This window comes from Ictalurus furcatus, chromosome 14, assembly GCF_023375685.1.
Source record: "Ictalurus furcatus strain D&B chromosome 14, Billie_1.0, whole genome shotgun sequence".
Taxonomy (NCBI): Eukaryota; Metazoa; Chordata; class Actinopteri; order Siluriformes; family Ictaluridae; genus Ictalurus; species Ictalurus furcatus.
Window position 1 is genome coordinate 3721489 of NC_071268.1, and position 22384 is coordinate 3743872.

The 22384-nt window shown below is 44.0% G+C and overlaps 2 protein-coding genes across 2 annotated transcripts; one reads left to right on the forward strand and one right to left on the reverse strand.

The window, feature by feature from the left end:
- The first annotated feature begins 385 nt into the window (after positions 1-385).
- On the forward strand, positions 386-15088 carry tm7sf3 (transmembrane 7 superfamily member 3). The gene is made up of 12 exons (XM_053641193.1): positions 386-2283; positions 5817-5971; positions 7008-7158; positions 9422-9542; positions 10021-10192; positions 10321-10498; positions 11399-11485; positions 11704-11784; positions 13168-13320; positions 13432-13529; positions 14157-14319; positions 14402-15088. The coding sequence occupies exons 1-12, from the start codon at positions 2208-2210 to the stop codon at positions 14653-14655; spliced, it is 1689 nt and encodes a 562-aa protein (XP_053497168.1). The 5' UTR covers positions 386-2207; the 3' UTR covers positions 14656-15088.
- Positions 15089-15355: 267 nt separating this feature from the next.
- Positions 15356-21301, reverse strand: fgfr1op2 (FGFR1 oncogene partner 2). The gene is made up of 6 exons (XM_053641195.1): positions 20939-21301; positions 20536-20672; positions 17885-18002; positions 17617-17759; positions 17227-17340; positions 15356-16936 (listed from the first exon to the last, which is right to left on the reverse strand). The coding sequence occupies exons 2-6, from the start codon at positions 20668-20670 to the stop codon at positions 16790-16792; spliced, it is 657 nt and encodes a 218-aa protein (XP_053497170.1). The 5' UTR covers positions 20671-20672; positions 20939-21301; the 3' UTR covers positions 15356-16789.
- Between the last annotated feature and the right edge of the window lie 1083 nt (positions 21302-22384).

Sequence of the window (22384 nt, forward strand, 5' to 3'; positions counted from 1 at the left end):
CCAACCGCCATTAAAAACAAAAAGAAGAAGGAGTCGACTCACACTCAAACAACTGTGATAGGAAAGCGTCCATTGAAACTTAGCAACATTGTTTGGTACTTGTTGAGTGCCATTTAGAGAATGATGAGGAAGGTTAAAACATATTGCTTGTTATAATGTGTAATGTGGTGGAGTAATGTAGTGCATCTGGATGGTAAACAAACAGTCTAACGTGTAATGTTAGGCTAATCAGATGTTGTAAGATTTTACAGAAGGATTTAAATGATCAATGTAATCAAGTATGTAGACACCTGACCATCAGACCTATTTGAGATCCCAATGGAAATCCCATTTCAAAACCATGGTATATATATATATATATGTATGCATCAGCCTCCATTCTGGGAAGGCTTTTGGCAAGATATTGGAGTGTATTCATGGGGATTTGTGTTCATTCAGCCACAAGAGCACTGATGTTGGGTGAGGAGGCCTGGCTCGTAATCGACGTTCCAGTTCATCCCAAAGGTGTTCAGTTGGGTTGAGATCAGGTTTCTGTGCGGGACACCCGGGTCCTCCCACACCAAACTCGTCAAACCATGTCATCATAGAGCTTGCTTTGTACACTCTGTTATGCTGTAACAGGAAAGGCTCTTCCACAAACTGTTGCCACAAAGCTGGAAGCATAATATTGTGTAAAATGTCTTGGCTCAAACCCTGAAAAACAACCCCAGACTATTATCTCTCCTCCACTATGCATTCCAGTAGGTAGCGTTCTTCTGTAATCCACCAAACACAGATTCGTCCATGAGACTGCCAAATAGTGAAATGTGATTCATCGCTCCAGAGAACACGTTTCTACTGCTCCAGAGTCCAGTGGCGGTGCTTTACACTACTCCAGCTGTTGCTTGGCATTGTGCATAGTGTTCTTAATCTTGTGTTCAGCTGCTCAGGGATGGAAACCCATTTCATGAGGCTCCTGACACACAGTTCTTGTGTTGAAGTTGCTTCCAGAGGCAGTTTTGTGCATGCAGAGCTATCCAATTTAGCACTCAGTGGCTCCACTTTGTACGTTTGTGTGGTCTACCGCTTCCTGGCTGAGCTGTTGTTGACACTTCATTTTCACAATAATAGCATTTATGGTTGACCAGGGCAGATCTAGCAGGCCAGAAATGTCATGAATGGACTTGTAGCATCTTGTGACAGTGCCACGTTTAAAGTCACTAAGCTCATCGGTATGACCCATTCTACTGCCTGTATTTGTCTATGGCAGGGGTCTTTAATCTTATACAGAAAGGTCTGGTGTGGCTGCAGGCTTTCATTCCAACCAAGCAGGAATTTATTAATTCATTGTTTAATCAGTTTATCTTAATCTCCAACCAGCTATTAAATATGCCTCCAATTTGGCTATAATAAAGAAGAAGAGGAAGAAAAAGCCTGCAACCAAACCGGCCTGTTGGGGGAAAAAACCTAGTAGAAACCATAACGGAAATTCAAATGTTTTCCAATACAAATACTATTACAAACCATCAGCTAACCATTAAAATCGTTACCAGTGGTATCCACTAGACATAACATGCCACCAATAGAAGGCAACAAATTACCAGTAGAGGCCCACAGTTTCCATTAAAACCAATATAATTCCCATTAAACATATTTACAAATTCTATGAGGGTTTCTATTGTTGTTGTTGTTGTTGTTATTGTTGTTGTTTTTTTCAGCAGGGCGGACCTTTCTGCACAAGACTGTATACCCCTGGTCTGTGAAGATAGTGCTTGAAGTTATACACCTGACAAGAATAGTGTGGCTGAAACACCTGGACTCAACCATTAGGAGGGGTGTCCAGATATATATTTTTGTGTAGCTTTAAAAAAAAAAAAAAAAGATGGACGTAAGTCGTTTGGGAATCGAAAGAGTCGACTCTTAATAGTGAGCTGAGCCGATGGAATTCGCACGACTCGTGCAATGTTTGTGTTGAACATCACGTCGCCCCTTGTTGAGTGGCGTTTAGCAATTACCCTGGACCTCTCACGTGACTCGCGCGAGCGAATGAAGTGGAGTAAGGGGAAGTGGGGTTTTGCGCATGCGCGGTGTACTGTACTGCTTGGTGTAGGCGAGCTGCGGTCGGACGTGTGAGATCTCCGCGGAGCAGCAGCTTCTCATGGCGGCGCTGTTAAAAAATCTGTAGCGAGGCGGTGGATGGTTTGCAGATTCGTACGTGTGAAAGGAAAATGTCGAGTCTCTGGGTGGTGTATGCTGAGTTGGTCCTGCTGTCTTGCCTTGGTCTGGTTCGCGCGCAAAATGAGAGTAAGTTGTGTTTGGAGTTTTATTGACACATTCGATAATGTTATCAAAATATAAAGACCTGAAAATACTATCAAGCACAAATACTACAATGTTCATTTGAGCCGTCAATAACAGTATAATCCGTCTATAATAATCCGTTTATTTCCATAAAGCATGGACACTGAGAGTTTGTGTATTTGTTTGTGTATTTGTTTGTGTATTTGTTTGTGTATTTGTTTGTGTATTTGTTTGTGTGTTTCCACTGAAATTGTACAGCATATCCTCAGTGTGAACAGTTTCTTGCAAAAACCCGTCTCTTTTCTGTCTGAAGTTGAAAGTTCAGGTCCGAGGAACACTTGTGCTATCTTATTGTTGTGGTTGGTGAAAGTTCACCCAACATTCCCAGAGAAACATTACCAGCTTCATCAGCCAAGGTGTCTGAGGATGGACGAGGCAAAACCAGAAAGGAGAACCCCTTGGTTCTTGGCGGTACGCAGACGCTCGCTGAAACGGTCAGCGTTTCAGCCTTGGTTGCGACGGCGTACAACTGTTTACATCTCGACATCTGATGCTTTTCTGCTCACCACTGTTGCAAAGAGTGGTTATCGGATTCGCCGTAGCCGTCCTGTCGGTCTCCGATATCAACAAGGCGTTTCCACCGGTGCTCGCTGGAAGCTTTTTTTTTGCACCATTCTGTGCAAACTCTAGGCACTCTGTTATGCATGAAAATCCCAGGAGGATCAGCAATACCATTTTTATACATCTGTGTTCCCTTGTGTTTTTCTCATGTAAGTGTGTGACTACAGTCAGGGTTTCAGGTAACGTACACCACTGTGGCTACCGAGTGCTAACCACAGTGACCCATACTGCTACCACTGTGGCTACATACTGCTTGACAGAGTCTAATACGTCTTTGTGTATGTGGCCTCTGATATTTCCATCCCGAACAAATGGACTGTTTTGAAATAGTGAGTACAGCGAGACGGGACAGCAACTTGCCTTCAGGTTTCTCTGGCTATTATCCTCTAACCTATAAATATATGCCGTACTACTTCATCGGCAGGAGGCTAGGGGTGATGTGCTGCTAATGCAGTCATCGCGAGCACTCATATAAAGAGTTTTGGGGCACATGTGGTTAAGTGGTTCGCCCTCGCTATAACCTTCACTGTTCTCAGTTTAGTCTGGATTAAAAATAGCTGGATTTCTGTTAATACACAGCTCCAGGGCTTCGCTTGGTTTTCCTTCCACATAACGGACTTCTCCTTCTTGCACAACATACTGAGTGATGTACCAAGCAGTGCCTACAAGACGAGCCACAGGAAGCTAAATAAGGGGACCAGCTATGTGCTCGTTTTCTCTACACTGACCATATTAAGAAAGCAGTGTCTGGTTTACACGCTGATCTGACGGTGAGACCCCGATTCCGAATCAAATCCGACCCCGAACAACCCAAACTAGATAGTCGTTTTCGTGAGTCGTGGTCAACGATGCTGTTCTTTTGTGCGTTCGGTTTGCGAGCCATCACGTATGATTAAAGCTACAAACATGCTAGGAGTGGCAGCGGAGCTCCAGGATTTTCCCAAGTGCACGTGTCATGACCGCATTGGATTGAGGAACTTGAGTAAGGAAAAGAACGGATAGATGGAAAGCCTGGGAATTGGTATTTTGAAAACGTCAGCACTTATCAGATGGTACACCGTGATTAATTGTTAAACCGGGACACCGTAACGCTCTTGTATAGCAGCAGACACGACTCGGCTGGAGGCTATTGTCTTCCAACAGAGCTCTCCTTATAGTCCAGTGACTAGTCACTTTTCCAGTTTATCACGGGAGCACATCAATGGATGTTGTCTAAAGCAGTCCACGTGAGATTCCTCCATGCTGACAATGATCTAGTAGCTGAATCTCCATGTTCAACTCCAGTCACCTGAAGACAAGTCTGAATCAGCCTCTGTGAGCTCATGGACACCGTTGAAATGCTGTAAACTTGCCACGGCAGACACTGTATTCGACAGCGCATTGACTATGACGCAATGCGAAGGTTTTACTGAGCACTTCAAACTGTGCCTAGGCTCCATGTCCATGCCGTATTTGGAGAACAGGCCAATATGTCCTCCCCACCAAAGAGCAGGCCACTGGGGACACATTAACCCTTGCACACGTTGGCCTCATGGTGAGCTCTGAAATATCAATCGTTACAGTGGCATGAGGTTGCACGGCACTCTCTTTGCACATAAAGTCCTCAGGTGGCCCCATCCACAGTTAGCCTCGCTGAGAACAACAACTCCTCAAACGATACCGCTGATGTGCCCTCAAGTGGTGTCTCCATCTGGAAGTAATACTAGATCTTATTACTTATAGAAATTATTACTGGCGGAAGCAGAATTGGCAACGTATCATTTACATAACGATACGAAGAAACGCAGGACACCCGCGAACATCATCATAAATCAACATGAGCCGAATTTTGTGCTTTTATAGAGTCGCAGCTCGGCTTTCCAGCTGTCGATTATTCACTTTCTAACGCTAACTCTGGTTGAACCGCTGTAGGTTCTGGGGGGCGGAGTTGTGTGTATGTGCGTGGGGATTAGAGGCGGGCTTGTGAAGGGGGGGAGGAATCATTTGAAATCTTATTCGTCTCCACCTGTTTAACTGTCAGAGATGTAAATTTGGCGAGTTTTAACAAACCTCGCACTTAAGCCTCTGAGAATCGTTCCTAATCGGTAAAATTCCCCGGTAACCTTTTCAGGAGACGCTGCAGCGGAGAGCTTTAATGGCTCCTGCGATTGTTTTTCTGTAAGAACACTATTTCCTTCTCTAGGAGAAGAAAACGTAGGCTGTGTTTTAGGAGTTCGGAGTGCTCCTATATAGTCAGTGGGCAGCTGTGAGTGTGAGAAACATTCAGACGTAATATAATTGTCCTGCCGATGTAGGTCAGGAGTCGTGCGCGTGAACGGATTCCTGTAATCCAGCACATTCTTGGCCCGAGTGGAACTTCCTATTAGCTGGGGTCGTTAGAAGGGTTTGTTTAGCAACTTCACCCTGCGTTTCACTTTTTGGGCGAACGGCGATTGCAAAACACGAGATTTGTTCCGGTTTTAAATAACTATTATACTAGTATACGAGGTTGAAGGATCAGGTTTGAGTTATACTTGTATGACCTCGCAGAGCAGTAAAGAAATTGAGTAATTATGTAGAAAACCAAAGGATCTACCAGTTTAGATAATGTCATTTTTAAAAAAAAAAAAAAGAAAGAAAGTTTGGCACATCCCATAATAATACTTTATAAGATTTTATATTAAAGAGCAAATATACGTGGAGAAAAAGACAGTGGAGAAATCTGTCTGTATAAAAGATCAACAGCTTGATATAATAATACAATTTTCTGATATATATTTTATATTTTTTAAATTTTTACTCATTAAAATTTACCAGTCAGTGATTTGATGATCAAATACTTAATCTATCAAATTGGAAAAGGTTCAAATTTTCAAGAATATATTTTATTTTTTATAAATTGTGTGTGTGTGTGTGTGTGTGTGTGTGTGTCCCAGAACCAGTGGTGTTTACTCTGGGAATGTTCCAGAATGTGAGTATACCAGTGAATGGAAGTGTGGAAGTGAACGTGTCCCGAATCCCAGCTGAAGTGGCCTTCGTCACGCTGCAGTTTCACACTCAGCACCGCAATGCCACCATGTCATACACAAGGGTAAGAGTCTCTCTCTCACACACACACATATGTACGTGCCCTGTTAAACATTTACTTACATGATACACACACACACACACATTAATGTCCAGTAGGAAACGAGTAAACATGTCCGTGTAAATCAGGGGTCTCAAACTCAAATTGCCCTGGGGTCATCTCATAGGTGGGCCGCAAGAGCATTGAAGTACTCCAAGAAAGTGCAATATTCTCAAAATGTACTTTTAAAAGAAAAATTTTTATTACCATTACCAACATATTTTATTAAACAAATGTAGTAGTAGTAAACATAACACACATCTCTGTCGTACTTCTCGTACTGCTCTCCGTCTTTAATCCAGTAATGACGCTTGATATTATATTCCTTTAGATTTGGCGGGCCAGGTTATTTTTTTTTTTACGTCCCGTCGCGGGCCGGACTGAGGGGGAAGGCGGGCCTGAAATGGCCCGCGGGCCGGGAGTTTGAGACCCCTGGTGTAAACATTAATGAGTCTGTCGATTAATTTTTCCTGTCGTGATGGTATATTACCGAATACTAACCTCCATTCTGTACGTACAATTTAAAACATGTAACCTGAAGGCCTAAATTAATGCTGAATTCGACTAAATGATGAGTAAACACCTCATTTCTGACCTCAGACAAGGGGGGGAAAACAAAACAAAGAAAACCCCCATCAGCTCGGAATTCCTCCTCGGGAACTGCGAGTTGTCCTTTCGTCCTGTAGTACGGAGTCTAGACGTAGTGCTTTCAGCATCGCTGTGCTAAATCTCTGGAGGGGTCTTCCTCTCTGTCGCCATCGCCTGCACCTCCGTGCCCCATTTTAAAGCTCAACTAAAACCCCCTCTTGCTTTTGCACCCTCCCAATGACTCGTTTGCGTTCTTGTCTTATTGTCTTACCCCCTAAAGTTTCATTATTTAACTGTTCTGTTATAGGTTTTTTTTTTTAATAGGTTCTTTATCCATGTCTTGTGTGTGTGTGTGTGTGTGTGTGTGTGTGTGTGTGTGTGTGTGTGTGTGTGTGTGTGTTTTCTGGTTCAGGTCCCAGCGTACGGCTCTGCGGTCACCACGGTCGATTCCGGGCTCCTGTTTCCTCTCTCTCCAGCTCAGTCGAGTCTCTCGTGCTTCCTGCTGGCTCCTGACGGTGACTCCGTCGCAGGGATAGCAGTTATACTGCCCTACTCGAGCACTGGTACTCATTCAGCTCATTCTGCTCTCCGTTAGCTCGCGTATAGAGAAGTGTGTTAACCTCATGCAACGTTGTGTAAGCATCGGTTTCACAGCAATGTGCAGGGGGTGTGAATACTTATGCAATCACAACGTATAATATATGTGTGTGTGTGTGTGTGTGTATACAGTATCTCACAAAAGTGAATACACCCCTCACATTTTTTTTTTTTTGTAATTAACACTTTTATTGATTCACAAGTTAACACGAAGAGACAAACAACATATATAATGAATCAAACTATTTTAACATAAATCCCCACTATAACCCCTCCCCCTACCAACCTCCCACCCCACCCTGGTCCCCCCACAAACACCCCTGTGGTCAATAGAATATAAACTCACATATCCAAAAATAATAATAATAATAATATAAAAAATACACACAATTTTTAAAAAAAAAAAAAAAAAAAAAGGAAAATACAATAATGAAGTATAATCATAGACTAAACTCTAAATTATACTCCCCACCGCCCCTCCTCGAGAGTCCCCCAAAAACGCCAAATAACTGCTCCATTTCTTCCTGAAGGAATTCCCAACTACAATAATCTGAAATTAGTCCATTTGTTTGTACTGCCGCTACCGGGTGTCTATAAAGTAGCTTAATCCAGCCGATGAAAGTATTCCCGAACCCATACGCTTCCAAAATCTTAAAACGATAATCCCATTCTACCATATCAAACGGCGTCAAGTGAGATGGCAGCAACCGGAGACTGATCATTCGCTACTGACCACATGATATCGACGAGACGTCTAATGTTATGAGAAGAGCTACGGCCCCGAATAAACCCCACCTGATCTATATGTATAAGAGATGTCATACTTAATCTGTTAGCCAGAATTTTCGACAAGATCTTTACATCTAACTGGATCGGGGAAATTGGACGATAACTTTTACACTCACTTGGATCTCAGTCTATTTTAAGAATCAGACTGATCCGGGCTTGTGTCATGGTTGGAGGAAGCTTTCCGTTCTTTAATGATTCTGTATAAACTTCTAACAGGAGTGGAGCCAGTTCTGTAGCATAAGATTTGAAAGCCATCTGGCCCCGGAGACTTGCCTGTAGGCAGGGCCTTAATTACCTCGCCAAGCTCCTCCAGGGTTATCTCACAATCAGGAGCATTTTTTTGCTCCGTGGTCAGTTTCGGGAGTTCTAATGATTCCACAAAGTTCCTAATATCTTCATCAGTAGACGAAGACATTGAACTATAGAGATCAAAGTAAAATTCTTTAAAAGCGTCATTAATATCAATGGCCGAGGTAAAAATTTCACCACTAACAGACTTCACTGCGGGAATGGTAGAAAGGGCCTCCCTCTGTTTTATATATCTAGCCAAAAGTTTTCCTGCTTTGTCCCCCGACTCAAAGTATGACTGTCTTGCCCTGAATAACCAAAACTCCACTTTCCTCGACAAAATAGTATTATATCTATATTTCAATCTGGTCAACTCTCGGAGACCATCAGACGACATCCGGCGCTTCAGCTCTGCCTCTGCACTTTTAATACGTCCTTCCAACTCCACGAGTTATCGTGCTTTGGATTTTTTTAATGAATGAGGCATACTGTGTGATCCGACCCCTAAGAACCGCCTTAAGTGCCTCCCGCGCCACGCCCACAGAGGATACTGAGGACCGGTTGGTCTCCATATAAACATCAAGTTCAGTCTTTTAACGTTTGTCGGATTTTGTAAAAGGGATACATTAAAGCGCCAACTAAATGATTTCTTCTTCTCCGTTTGTGGCCACACCTCTAAACTCACCAGGGCGTGATCTGAGACTAGAATGTTTCCGATTGGACAATCGGCAACGGATGAAATGAGTGATTTGGATATCAAAAAAAAATCTACCGGGTGTACTCACTCTTGTTGGCAGCGGTTTAGACATTAACGGCTGTGTGTTGAGTTATTTTGAGGGGACAGCAAATTTACACTGTTACACAAGCTGTACACTCACTACTTTACATTGTAGCACAGTGACATTTCTTCAGTGTCGTCACATGAAAAGATTTAATCAAATAGTTACAAAAATGTGAGGGGTGCACTCACTTGTGAGATTGTGTGTCGTCTTTTATAGAAGATGTGGCCTGTAGGGTTTTAATGATCGTGCAGATTTGTTGGACAGGGTGTCCATTTAATTCGCTCTCCCAGACTATTCGACTTCACTTCTTCCTGAGTTGTTGTTGTTGTTGTTGTTGTTGTTGTTGTTGTTGTTGTTGTTCTCTGTGCAGACCCTGTCCCTGGGGCCTGCAATCTGGAGTTCCCACTGGAGATAGACCCAAACATCTACTTGCTCTACAACCTTTACGAGACCATCATTCGCTTTGCCCCTGCCAACATCGGATACGCGAGGTATTCATCCCGGCCCCTCCGTATGTTCGCTCGCAAGCTTTACAGATTTTAAAACCGTTCCAGAAGAAACACAAGATCCACAAATGTAAAGTGAGATCCCTAGATACATAAAAGGAGCAGATTATATTCTCAACCTATCAGCAAACGCCAGGGAGGGACTTCGGCTTAACGTCTCGGACGAGTCTCGGAAACGTTTTTTTTTTCCCCCCTTTATTTTTTCTTTGAGTTTGTGAAATCAAAAGCCGATGAAAAGAAAACGTTGCACGTGCTGGCGATCGGTCGGTGAAATGTTGGAGTGAAATGTCGTCTCGCGGTTCGAGCAGGTCGAGTGTATTTGTGAACCAAATACTTATTTGTGAATTACAAAAAATATCTAGGGTTCGTGTAAACAACGGCGTGATCTCTTCACCTGGTCTGATCTCTTCCTGTTCTTCTTTTCTACCGGTTATCAATGTTTTTTTTTTATTCCCTTCTTCAGAGGAGTCTCTCCCCCGTTGTGCGACGTGGAAACGGACTTGAGCAGTCGCTGGCGTTTAGAGTACGACGTGTACCAGTACTTCCTTCCTGAGAACGACCTGTCGGAGCGGAGCCTGCTCGGCGGCGTGGAGACGGTCGCTGGGGCGCCGAGCATGCAGCAAAATGGTAGAAAGGTAGAGCGAGGAAAGAAATACTCGTGTCCAGTACCTCACTGCTCACGCTTTCGTTATTTTTGCACACGTTACTCTTTCACACGTGGTAATGTAACGTAACATGACAGGATTTTCTTGTGGTGTTCTAGCTGATGACGCTGTCGTCTCGAGATAAAACCTCGGTGTCGTTTAACTCCATCCCGGGACAGGGAGTGATCTACTCCGTCATCGTGAGAGACCCCGTGTACAACAGCTCCGCTTCGTACGTGCCGGTGCACACCTACGCCTGCAGCTTCACGTCCGCGGTAGACGGATGCACCACGCTAGGTGATTAGTCAACCGTTCTGGATTTGTAATATAGGACGACTGTAACATTGGGACACTTTATTATCCGTCAGTAGCACGTATGTTCCGTATGCGTATGCAAGCGACCGACTGACGCGTCTGTCCACCGGGTTTAGCGACGTTAAACACACTGACGAGCTTTCAGCCGTCGTCGTGATCGTTGTCATGAACTACATCTGAAAATCCAACATCCTGGTACTCGGAATAGACGTTTCGTTGGGGGCGGTTGTGGCCTAGCGGTTAAGGCTCTGGGTTGCTCGTCAGAAGGTCCCGGGTTCAAGCAGTGGCGCTGCTACCGTCGGGTCCTTGAGCAAAGCCCTTAACCGTATCACGGCTGACCCCAGGAAGCTGCGAAGAAAAGAATTTCACTGTTCTCTAACGTACATGTGACTCATTATTGCCATTATTATTGAAGCCACATGAAAGGTTGTGTTTGTTTGTTTTTTTTTTTTTTACAATCCATACACTAACTGTGATAATAGAAGAGCCAGTTAGCGAACTCGATAACGGTTCAGAATCGTACGATAACCCGCTAGTTTTAGGAATTCCTACGGTAGCTCCGCGTGTCAGGACGGTGTAAAGGATAAATGTGGCTCGTTCGTGTTGGCGCATGCAATCCATTTTCAATCTCTCTAATAGTAACTCGTGTAAAAATAAATAAATAAATAAATAAGCCTGAACAGAAGTGGAGATTGTGCGCTGCCCTCGTGACCCGATTTGTAAATCGAGCGACCCGATGTTTGGGACCTCCTGACTGTCTAAAAATGTTCTCAGACCCAGATTTATCATAAGCCAGCTTTATTTATTAACTTCTGCATGCATTTTATTTATTTTTTTTTCTAACACTTTTTTTTTTTTTCCTTCCTCCCCCCACCCCCCCAGGGAGAACTTCCAGCAAAGTTTTTTTCACCATTACAGGCCTCGCAGGACTTCTCGTATGTTTCTTAGGGCATCGTTTTTTCAAATGTGGTGAGTGCAGGTCTTAAATCCACCACTTTTCATGTGTTTGTCATGTTTGTGCGGACGATCAGCGCTTTGATCGATTTAAGACGTGTGACGGCTGTGGTCATGTGAGACTTCCCTCACGCACGTGTTCAGTAATACACTTGAGCTGCTAGAAGCTAACACGCCGTTCTCCTTTTCTACTTGAATTAATGCTGCAATTTCCTCCTCCATCTTTCCCTCAGAGCTCTTCTGTTTGGGCTTTGGCTTTGGAGCGTTCTTCTTCTTCGTGCTGATCACGAGAACCACCACGCTGGATTATGACAGTAAGTTCATACCGAACTCCAGCTCTGGCTCGATTTAGTCCAGCCGGCGAGGCCGAAGGTCCGGCGTACACGTTGGAGCAGACATGGGGGGGGATAAAACCGACGGTGATATTTTGTCAAACTAACCTGCCGTGCGTCTCGTCAAAGTCCGCGTCGCTTTTTCCTGTTTCGTCAGTCTCCGTTGTCCTTGTATTTGTCCTTAAGTCACGTTTCCTGTTTCTCACTCGAGGTTTTCAGATTGTAAATGGTATTTAAAACCAGTTAGAAAACGACTCAAAATGGTTGTATAAAACAAACTGCCAATCATGTGTGGTGTGACTGTGAGAGAGCTGTGCCGTGGGCAATGATTTCCGTCACGTGTGAGAGAGTGAGCGAGCGAGCGCGCGCGAGAGAGAGAGCGAGCGAAAGCAGCCAAGTAGTAATGAGGTAATGAAGACGGAAAGGTTTCAGGTTCTGTATTTGTAGTTTGTAGCGTGTCCTGTTGTTTGTGGTGGTGGTGTTGTCTTCTCCCATGTGCCAGTCGAGTCACGAGTCCGGTGAGTCATTCTCGGTTCACAGGGATGAGTGCAGATTAGTGGAGGTTGCTGATGGGTCGGGTTGCTGCTTCCTGCTGATTTATACACCGTCTCCTCTGAAAGTATTGGAACAGCAAGGTCTTCTGTTGTTTTTTGTTATATGCTGAAGACGTCTGAGTTTGAGATGAAAAGAATTTCAGCTTTCGTTTCCTGATATTTACATCGAGACACGTTCAACAACTCAGAACATGGTGCCTTTGGTGGCAGACCACCCAATTTTTTAGGTGAGAACAGAGAGGTCCAATGAAATGAAAGTAAACGCCTTCATGGCGTTCGCCATACCTTTTTAATGGTAAATGGTTCTCCTTCACCCATTCTCTCACACACACATGCACGCATGCACACCACTGGCAGCAGAGCTAGCCTGTCATCCAGAGCAACTTGGACACTTGGGCATGTGGAGTCATGCGGGCTGGGAATCGAACCGCCAACCCTACGATTAGTGGACGGTCCGTTCTACCACCTGAGCCATTTTTATTTCTGAGACGTTATTTCTAACGGATTCACCCAGAACGCAAAATCCGTAAACGTTACGTGTTCTAGATATTCGAATCGTTGCGTACACCTACGAAGTGAGGCGCTTCAGTACGAAAGGAGCCTGCGTGATTGATATTTTGAATCAGTTCTTTAGATTACTCGAATGAATATGCCTCACATTCTTCCTGGTGTGTAGATGAGTTTCTACGCTTGACCGGATTGAACTACTTATTAAAAGAAAGATTTTAAAATAAATTTTTTTTTTCAACTTTCATAAAACGTCTTGCTTGTTGTACAGGAGTTAATTTCGTTTATCTGTCCGTCCTCGCAGTCCGATTGGCTCTGACGACTCTGATAGGTGTTGTCGGGGGTGTGGTCCTGGTGATGACTTGGTGGCGGTTCGGCTCCGTTATGGCCTGCGTTGTCGTCGCAGGCCTCATCCTCGGCTTTCTCATCTCATCCGTCGTCTTTTTCACACCGTTTGGTAAGAAGAGACGAGCCACAAAACACAGTTAATTGATGACCTTTGTATAACGTTTTCTGCTCTAGATGACGTGTGTATTCTATGTTAACCCGGCCCCCCCTCTCCCCCCAGGTGACCTCTCTGTGTTTCATGAGGATGTGGCATTCTGGGTGACGTTCAGCGGCATCGTGTTGGTCGTGCCTCTGTTCTTCACCAGATGGCCAAGAGTGGTATTGATCAACATCCCTCGTACAGTCGGGTCCAGAAGTATTTGGACAGCGGCACGATTTAAAAATAAATAAACCAATTTTTTGCCTCACACCACAATGGATTTGAAATGAAGCAGTCAAGATGCGCTCGACCGTGGGACAAGTTAGGGGTTAGTTAAGTGTTCACGGACGAGGGGAGTCTTTCATAGTCATACAGAGGCGAAATGACAAATTGTGCCGCTGTCCAAATAATTATGGACCTTTTTACGGATTACGATTGCTGTATGTGACCGTTACACTTATTCATTTCAAGCTCGTTCTGTTGGCATATAACGTTGCCAATTTTAAGCATTTATTAATAGAATTATCCGCCAGTAGAACATTTTAAATGAGTAAAATCGTCTAAGAATAGGATTAATGATCTTATACTTGGTTTACTGTAATTTTATAATAGGAAAAGTTTTACTGATTTGACTACATTTCAAGATATTTTCACTTAATGTCTTTATTTATTTATTTATTTATTTATTTATTTATTGATTGATTGATTGTAACTAAAGGAGTTTTTAATCTACATTTCTACCAGTTATGGTGTTGTATAATCCGGTACCGTTGATCCGAACGAAGTGTGTGGTGTGTGTGTTTTAGGGTAATATATTAACATGCGGGGTGGTAGGAGGGTACATGGTCGTGCTGGCTGTGAACGCCTACGTCTACACCAGCCTCTCCTACATCACGCTGGACGTCCTCAAACGCTTCCTCAACGAGAACTTCAGCAGGGCTTTCATCTCCGTCCCGCTGCAGACCACCGGTGAGATGATTTAACGCGCCACACGCTCACTCTCGCATGGTGACGGCGAGGTTTTTCTCTCATACCCTCCTTCTGCGTTTAGATTTCATCCTAATCGGCTTGTGGGTGCTTCTCGGGGTGTCGGGCATCACTGTGCAGCTGTACCGAGAGCGCTCGCGGCCGTACTTTCCGCCGAGCCCGTACATCCTGTGGTGCCAGGAGCGCGAGCGGCGCAAGACCAACGTGTTGGACCCGAGCCACCACACGCCATCTCTGGCCGCCCGCCTGCTCGCCCGCGCCCGCCAGCTCACACGCCACCGAGAGCCTGCTGGAGAGCGCACGCCCCTGCTCCTCTGACCTCTGTCCAATGTGATCATCAGGCCTGCTGACCTACAGAAGGATACAGGCTCTGGGCCCACCGTATGTCACTTTTTTTTCTTTTTTTTTTTTTTTTTCTTCTTCCCCTTTCACACACTTTTGCAGACGTTTGAGCTCTAGATCATCTCGAGCTGGCGACTGCTCTCGAACGTACACGATGATATCGATCCACATGATGCGCTATTAAATAATCGAATAGCGTTGAGATTATAACCCGTTAAATACAGGGCTGATCTGACCCCCGACCTGATACGCGACCCCGGAGCCGACCTTCCGCCATTTTAAAAGTCGTTGAAATGTTGAACTAGAGCTGAAAACTTTATTTATATATATATATCTCTGTTCATTTTCCATTCTAAATGATTCCCAAAAGACTGTAGCGTGAAGACGAGCGCTAGTCATTTTTTTTTTTTTAAAATAATAAAAGTCAAAGTGCAACATATTACTATATTTTAAAACGTTTAAAAAATAATAATAAACTAATCCTTTTTAAAATGAATGAAAAGAAAACCACTACCCCGAAAGTGTTGTTTTTGTTGCTGACGGACTTCATTTGGCTTGTTTTGAATTTTAGATTTTGTTTTTTGAACAGAAAGATGTAGCATTTTACACGGACGAGACCACGGTGTGTTCGGGACTCGGTTCTTCACGCGCCTCCACAGAAACGTGGAAATGCTGATTAGTAGGAGGTGGTTTTTTTTTTTTTTTTTTTTTTTTTAATGGGTTTGGACTTCATAGCCACCCGCTGAATAATAAGCACTTATTTAAAGAGAACATTGCATTGGTTAATGCCTCTACAGATTTTCTGTTCCCTTTACGCTCCTCCTGCGGGTGGATTATAAACAAATCCCCCAGACTCGAGTCCTGATAGAGGATTGGGGCCAGATCTCCAGATCGGATACTGGGTTTGGGTGCCAGTTTCTTGTCTCTGGGCTCGTGTAGTGGCGAGGCGAGGCGAGGCGGCCTGCCGTCTGCACGGTGTTCTTGTCTGCAGAGTCTTGATGTAGTTTCTTATACAAGTGGCAATAATATCTAAACTTCTATTTTAAAACTGCTTGAATGTTACAGTTGTTATTTATGTTTTTTGCAGAATGTTTGTTAAATTTATTTTGTGATATCTAAAGATAATAAAGTTTTGTGTAATAATATTGCTTCATTTGTATTATTGTATGGCTTTCTGCTTCAGTGTTTTGTTTTAACGAGCGTACACGCTGTATAGAATCACTTTAATAACTGATTCATCTTTCTCTAGCTGTAAGTGATGTCATAGCTCCAATTAAGCCTCATCATACCTTTTTTTTCATTCGCTTCTTACTCTGATACGCACTCGTCTAGGAGCTGCACTTTTTCTTCCTTTCTTTTTAGCAACACCCTAGCAACCATTTGGGCGGGGGGGGGGGTTTCCAGCTATTTGTAAGCACCGACTCAAATACTGTCGTTTTACATCACGTACTCCAAGTGTTTGTGTGATCTGCATCATCTTCCCCACAGTCGCGCCTGGAAACCCCGCAGGACAACATGACCACCGTGTCGCTCAGTCTAATCCTCCCTCGTGTGCAGGTTCCTGAGTAACTCTCACTGCTCGGTCCAACACAGAGTCTGTTACGCAAGAAGAGATCAGAACGGTCGACTGTGTATGAATGCCTTTCTTTTATTATTTATTTATTTTATTCGTTTCGTCTTAATCCGTCATACAACGTTTCAAAGCACCGTGTGTCAAGGCAGCACTAAAAACAAGCAGAACAGACCTCGAAATAAAGTTTACATCCTCGTACGTGACTGCGATATATATTTATATATATTTACAGCGCCTGGACAAAACGACGGTCCTTTTAACAGTCCGTTATGTACACTGCTGGGGAAATGATTATGTACATTCACTTTATAACTCTCCTACGTCAACCACACACTCTCTCTCTCTCTCACACACACACACACACACACACACACACTCTTGCCTGGTTATTAAATGAGCTGCACAGAACTACTGAGATATGAACAGGTTGTGTTATGCAGAGGAGATTCAGACAGTGTTCTGCTCTTCAGTGTGTGTGTGTGTGTGTTTTGAAATCTGTGTTCGGTAAAGTCCGTTGCTCGTGGAAGCAGAAGCGCTCTAGCTCTTCCTCAAGCTCAGGTCACTGCTGGTCACGAGGGGAGACAGAGAGGTGCTGTCAGACGCGTCGTCTCGCTCGTCTCGCCTCAGCACCAGGAATGCCTCTCGACTAATCCCCAACAACTCCCTCAGGCCTCTGTTCTCCAACTGCAGACACAGATGCAAATAAAAATTATCATATTTGTTTGTTTTATTTTTTTGAGCAGGTCTCCGTGATGTGTAACGAATATAACACTCTGGGGGCGTGCATCTATAGAAAATAAATCCACGACGGGGTGGCGTGAAGCGGGAGGTATTACCACGTGAGCCTCTCCCATCTGGCGTTATACCTAATTCGCATAAAGTCGAGAAACTTACTAGTATGAACGCAGGCTTCGACTGTGTGTGTGTGTGAGAGAGAGAGAATGATGCGTAATGCAGGTGTGTAAAAGTGCAACCTCCAGCTGTTTGATCCGCTCCTCGTCTTCACACGCACGACCTTCGTCTACTTCGATGGCCTTCTTCATCACTGTGGCCATCTCGTTTATTTTGTCTATGTGCGCCTGCATCTCCTGCGCGCACACACACACACACACACACACCACATAATGTACACACTGCGTATCCGCTACGTGCATATACACCATACGACCAAAAGTATGTGCACCCCTGACCATCTCACTCCCTGTTTTGCTGTTATAATAAGCTCCACTCTCTTCTGGGAAGGCTTTCCGCTAGATTCTGGAGCGTGGTCGTGCCGATCCGTCCGTTTGAGTTCATCCCAAAGACATTTGCCGGTAACAGGGTGCACATACTTTTGCCTGTGTGGAACAGAGAGCAGTACTCACGTTAGTGTGCTGCTCTTTGAGCTGCGTGACGATCCCCGGGTCGTCCCTCTTGCTGGCCATGAGAAGGCGGAACACCTGCTCTCTGTACTTACTCATGATTAGCTCCAGCGCTGACTGGTGCTCTTCTAAAGATGTACGCAACTCTGGAAAGACACGTCCGGAAAATACGTTTAGGGAGGACGCTTTAGATCTAAATAACAGAAGTTATTACACTTCAGCTCCATAGACAGAAGATCACACACACACACACACACACACACACACACACCTTTGTTCTCCTGCTGCAGTTCCCGTATTTGCCGGTTCTCCTGCTGAATTCCCATTACCAGAGTAGATCGTGGACGATGCCTCGCCACCTGGTTGAGTGCCTCGATCTCCTCCTGATACTAAAGGACATACAGCAAGGTTAACAAATCAAGCAAATATAAATATAAGAGAGCAATCTCAAGTAATCATAACAAGGAGAGAGACCAGTGCAGAGAGAGATAGCTGAGATACACAAGATGACACAGAGGAAGGACTTAGTTATTAATAGTGAAACTGAGAGTGAAAGTACAGTGAGGAAATAATAAGGAGAGGCTGGGGAGAGAGAGAGAGAGAGAGAGAGAGACTGTTTATAGCTGCTCTGACGGAAGTGAGAACAGGATGTAACTTGCCCTAGAGTTGAAAGTGGATATCTTTACCTGCCTACTGTAATGTAAGGAAATCACCCTGATGCTGGTACTGAAGATCCGTTCAGCACACTCGGTACAGTCTGACTCTACAGTATACAGATGTGGATGAGGAATGAGTCACAGTCACACTATCCAGCGTCACCCTTTTGAGTCTGGTTCCTCTCGAGGTTTCTTCCTCGTGTCGTGTCAGGGAGTTCACCTCTGGCTTCTTCACGAAGGATCTAAATCTACGCTGTAACGGCTACGTGACCATCACGCCTGTACGTGTGGACCATCCCGCTCCAGACTGACTCCCTCTGTGCTGTTATAATAACCCCCACGCTTCTGGGAAGGCTTTCCATTAGATTTAGTTCTTCCACTCCACTACTGGAGCGTAGACTATTATAAGGTTTAAACGTAGAAGTCAATAACTTACATACGTGGAACATATGTTGTGTAACATGTTGTGGTGTTATAGGAAAGTAATCAACATCAGAGTGGTGAGATCCGGCCTGACGTGAAAGCGGAGGAGTCCAGTTCAAAGCCAAAGTGACGAGCCCTTTGAATTGTCTGCTGTCGTCTTGATGGTCGTCATGAACCGCGCTTCAAATCCAAATCGCCGAACTTACATTTCAAAATGTTTACTTGTTTAGAAATTCCAGAAGGCTGGTACACAAAAGCGACCATTTGGTCGGTTTCAACGTGACATTAGAGGATTTTAAAATACAAACACTTACTGGAATAGGAAAACTGGTTCATGTTAGTTCTCAATAATTCGGTCTAGAGTTTGAGACACAACATTAATTTGTTTTCCTGAACTACGCCAGTGCAGCGTGTCAGGATTGTGGAAAAAAAAACAACTAAAATAGTATGTACTCATTTAAACGTGGCTTGTCTGAATATGACTCCCAGTAACACTTCAAAATATTAACTGAAATAGTGCAGTTAGTAATAATTTGTAAAATTATTTTATGAGACAAATGAGGAGATTGAGATTCTCTCATGAACCCATTTGTAAATAAAGATGAACATGAGACGACAGATCTGAATTTCCTCATATTTACATCTTGACGTGTTAAACGACTAAACGTGTTAAAGGGACCAAAAATATTGTACGTGACCGATGGGTGTTTCTTGTTACCCAGGTGTGCCCTGATATCTCAATTTTAAAAAAAGAATTAATAGCTCGGAATGTCTACTCTTGGTTTGAGCCACGGGTTTCACCTGTAAAGACTGTATTCGTTGTTAAAAAGGGTAAACCAACATGACGATCAGAATCAGGGAGCTGTCTATGGGAGAAAAGCAGGCTGAAAAAGAAAGAAACCGCTGGTGTACTAACAACCAGACGGAACAGGATGGCCAAGGAAAACGACAGCAGATGATGACAGAAACATTGTGAGAGCTGTTAAGAAAAACCCAAAAACAACCTTCACAGGGCAGGGGTGAAGGTGTCACAATCCACCGTTCGAGGAAGACTTTGAGAACAGAAATGTAGAGGCCACACCACAAGATGCAAACCTCTCATCAGCAGTAAGAATCAAAACGCCACATTGGAAATACAGAGATGCGCAACAAAAGTTCTGGAACCAAGATGAACCTCTACCAAAGTGATGGAACGGCCAAAGTGTGGAGAAGGAAAGGATCTGCTCATGATCCAGAACGTACAAGCTCATCAGTGAAACATGGTGGAGGTAGTGTCACGGCTGCTTCTGGAACATTCTCACTAGTCTTTATAGATGATGAACTCATGATGGAGCAGCAGAATGAATTCAGAAGCTTACAAGAGCATTTTGTCTCTCAGTTTACATAGAAATGCGTCCGAATTAATCAGGAGGAACTTCATCATGCAGTAAGACAACGATCCAAAACACACTTCCACCTCAAGACAGGACTTCATCAGGGGGGAAAAGTGGAAGGTTCTAGACTGGACAAGTCAATCACCAGACCTTCATAAACAAACAACACCTGAAAGAAGCTGCGGGAAAATCCTGGAAAAGCTACGCAAAAGAAGAAACCAACAGTTTGGTGACGTCAGTGTGTCACCGGATTGACGCGGTTATACAGGCGAGCGTGGTGGAGGAGGTAGTGTCATGGTTTGGGCTTGCATGGCTGTTTCTGGAACAATCTCACTGTTAGCTGTACAACACATGATAGTAAAACAGCCCCTGTGTTCAGCACACATTACTGACTGGTGACAGGGATTACAGGATGTGTTATTTTGATGGTGATGTTGAGTGAGTGAGTGAGTGTGTGTGTGTGTGTGTACCTGTTTCATGGCCTCCACACGCTTGTTCAGTACTGTGGTTTGCTCGATCAGGATCTCGGCGGCGTTGTCATGATCTCGGAGCCGCTCCACCAGAGACCTGGCGTCTGTCAGCACCTTCTCCAGCGAGCAGCTCATCTCTGACCAGGCACACAGCCACAACATCACATCACACTTTAATACCCTTATTATTATTACTATTATTGTTATTATTATTATTTTGAGAAACTGTTAAACTAAACTAAACAGACTCTTGTTGACTGCGTGCTGCTGAAACTTGTTTATTTTTGAAATATGCACTAGCTAGTTATCGCTAGCTGCTAAGCTACCCGCTAAAATAAGCACGAGGCTAGCCAAACACCGCGGCATCGTTTACTAATGGTATATTACAACATATTATAATTACCGGCGTGTTTAAAATGTCGACTTTAAACGCACAAAAATCAGCCAAAAACGCTAGCTTGGTCAAATAAGTTTACACTTCCTGTTCCGGCATCGGTGACGTAGATACGCTAGGCATTGTGGGTAACGTAGGAACTATCTGTGCGTTTTCGTTCCATATGAGGGTGGAAGTGTGCAAAATAAGACTCTAACACGGTCGTCTTTTGTTAGCAGAAAAATCTCAACTGCGATGATATTTGATGTATATTTTCCTCCTCAGAACAAGTCAGTGTTAGAGATTTAACACGTGAATATGTCTGCATGTTAATTGCTCTTAACGCTGTGCTGTGAGCGGCCATGTTGATTTGACGTCGCTTGCTGAGGCTGAGGAGACTTGAGTTCTAGTGTTCCCAAGTGCATAACCCCGATTGTTCAATAAAACAATATAAAACGGTCATTAAAGCTATTGCGATAGATATGGTATCCCTAGTCAAGGGTTATATCAGATACACCAATTCCATCCCAAATAGGACTTGTGGTGGGCATGTTCCAGTTACGACTTTTATAGTCGAATGCTGAATAAATTCCAAGAGATTCCATTAAAGAGCCATCTCTCCCTGCAGTTCTTACCTGGTTTCCTACTGATGCTAAGCAGGGTTGTGCCTGGCCAGTACCTGGATGGGAGACTTCCTAGGGAAAACTAAGGTTGGTGCTGGAAGTGGTGTTAGTTAGGCCAGTAGGGGGCGCTCACCTTGTGGTTTGTGTGGGGCCTAAAGCTCCAGTATAGTGAGAGGAACACTATACTGTCTTTTGCATGAGATGTTACACTGAAGTCCTGACTCTCTGCGGTCATTAAAAATCCCAGGGCACGTATTGTAAAAGAATAGGGGTATAACCCCGGTGTCCTGGTGAAATTCCCCTATTGGTCTTTCTCTATCATGGCCCCCTAATAATCCCCATCCCCCATCACTCTCTCCTCTCCACTAATAACTGGTGTCCTGGCGCACTATGGCTGCCATCACATCATCCCGGTGGACGCTACAAACTAGTGATGGTTCAGAAGACCAGCGCCCCCCCCCCCCCCCCCATGTAAAGTGCTTTGAGTGTCTAGAAAAGCGCTATATAAATGTAACTGTAACTAACTGTGTGCTAATGATGTTTGACTTTTTCATTCCGTTTCTCTCTAAACTGGTATGTGGCCTTTTGAAAGGCAAATAAGAGTGATCTCATTTAAAAAAAGAAAAAAAAAGAAAAAAGAAGTAGAAACTCTAAATTAAGTTTGGTTACATGACTAATGTTCTTGCATCCGTAAGCAATGAATAACTCCTCTGTGTTGAACCTAGAACATTTCATATGGGGTGGGAGGAAGTGGTGAGTTGCATGGGTGTGTTTTTCCATATTTGTTATATTCAATTCACTTAAATGCAGCTTCACCTATATAGCATTTTTAACAATGGACATTTTCACAAAG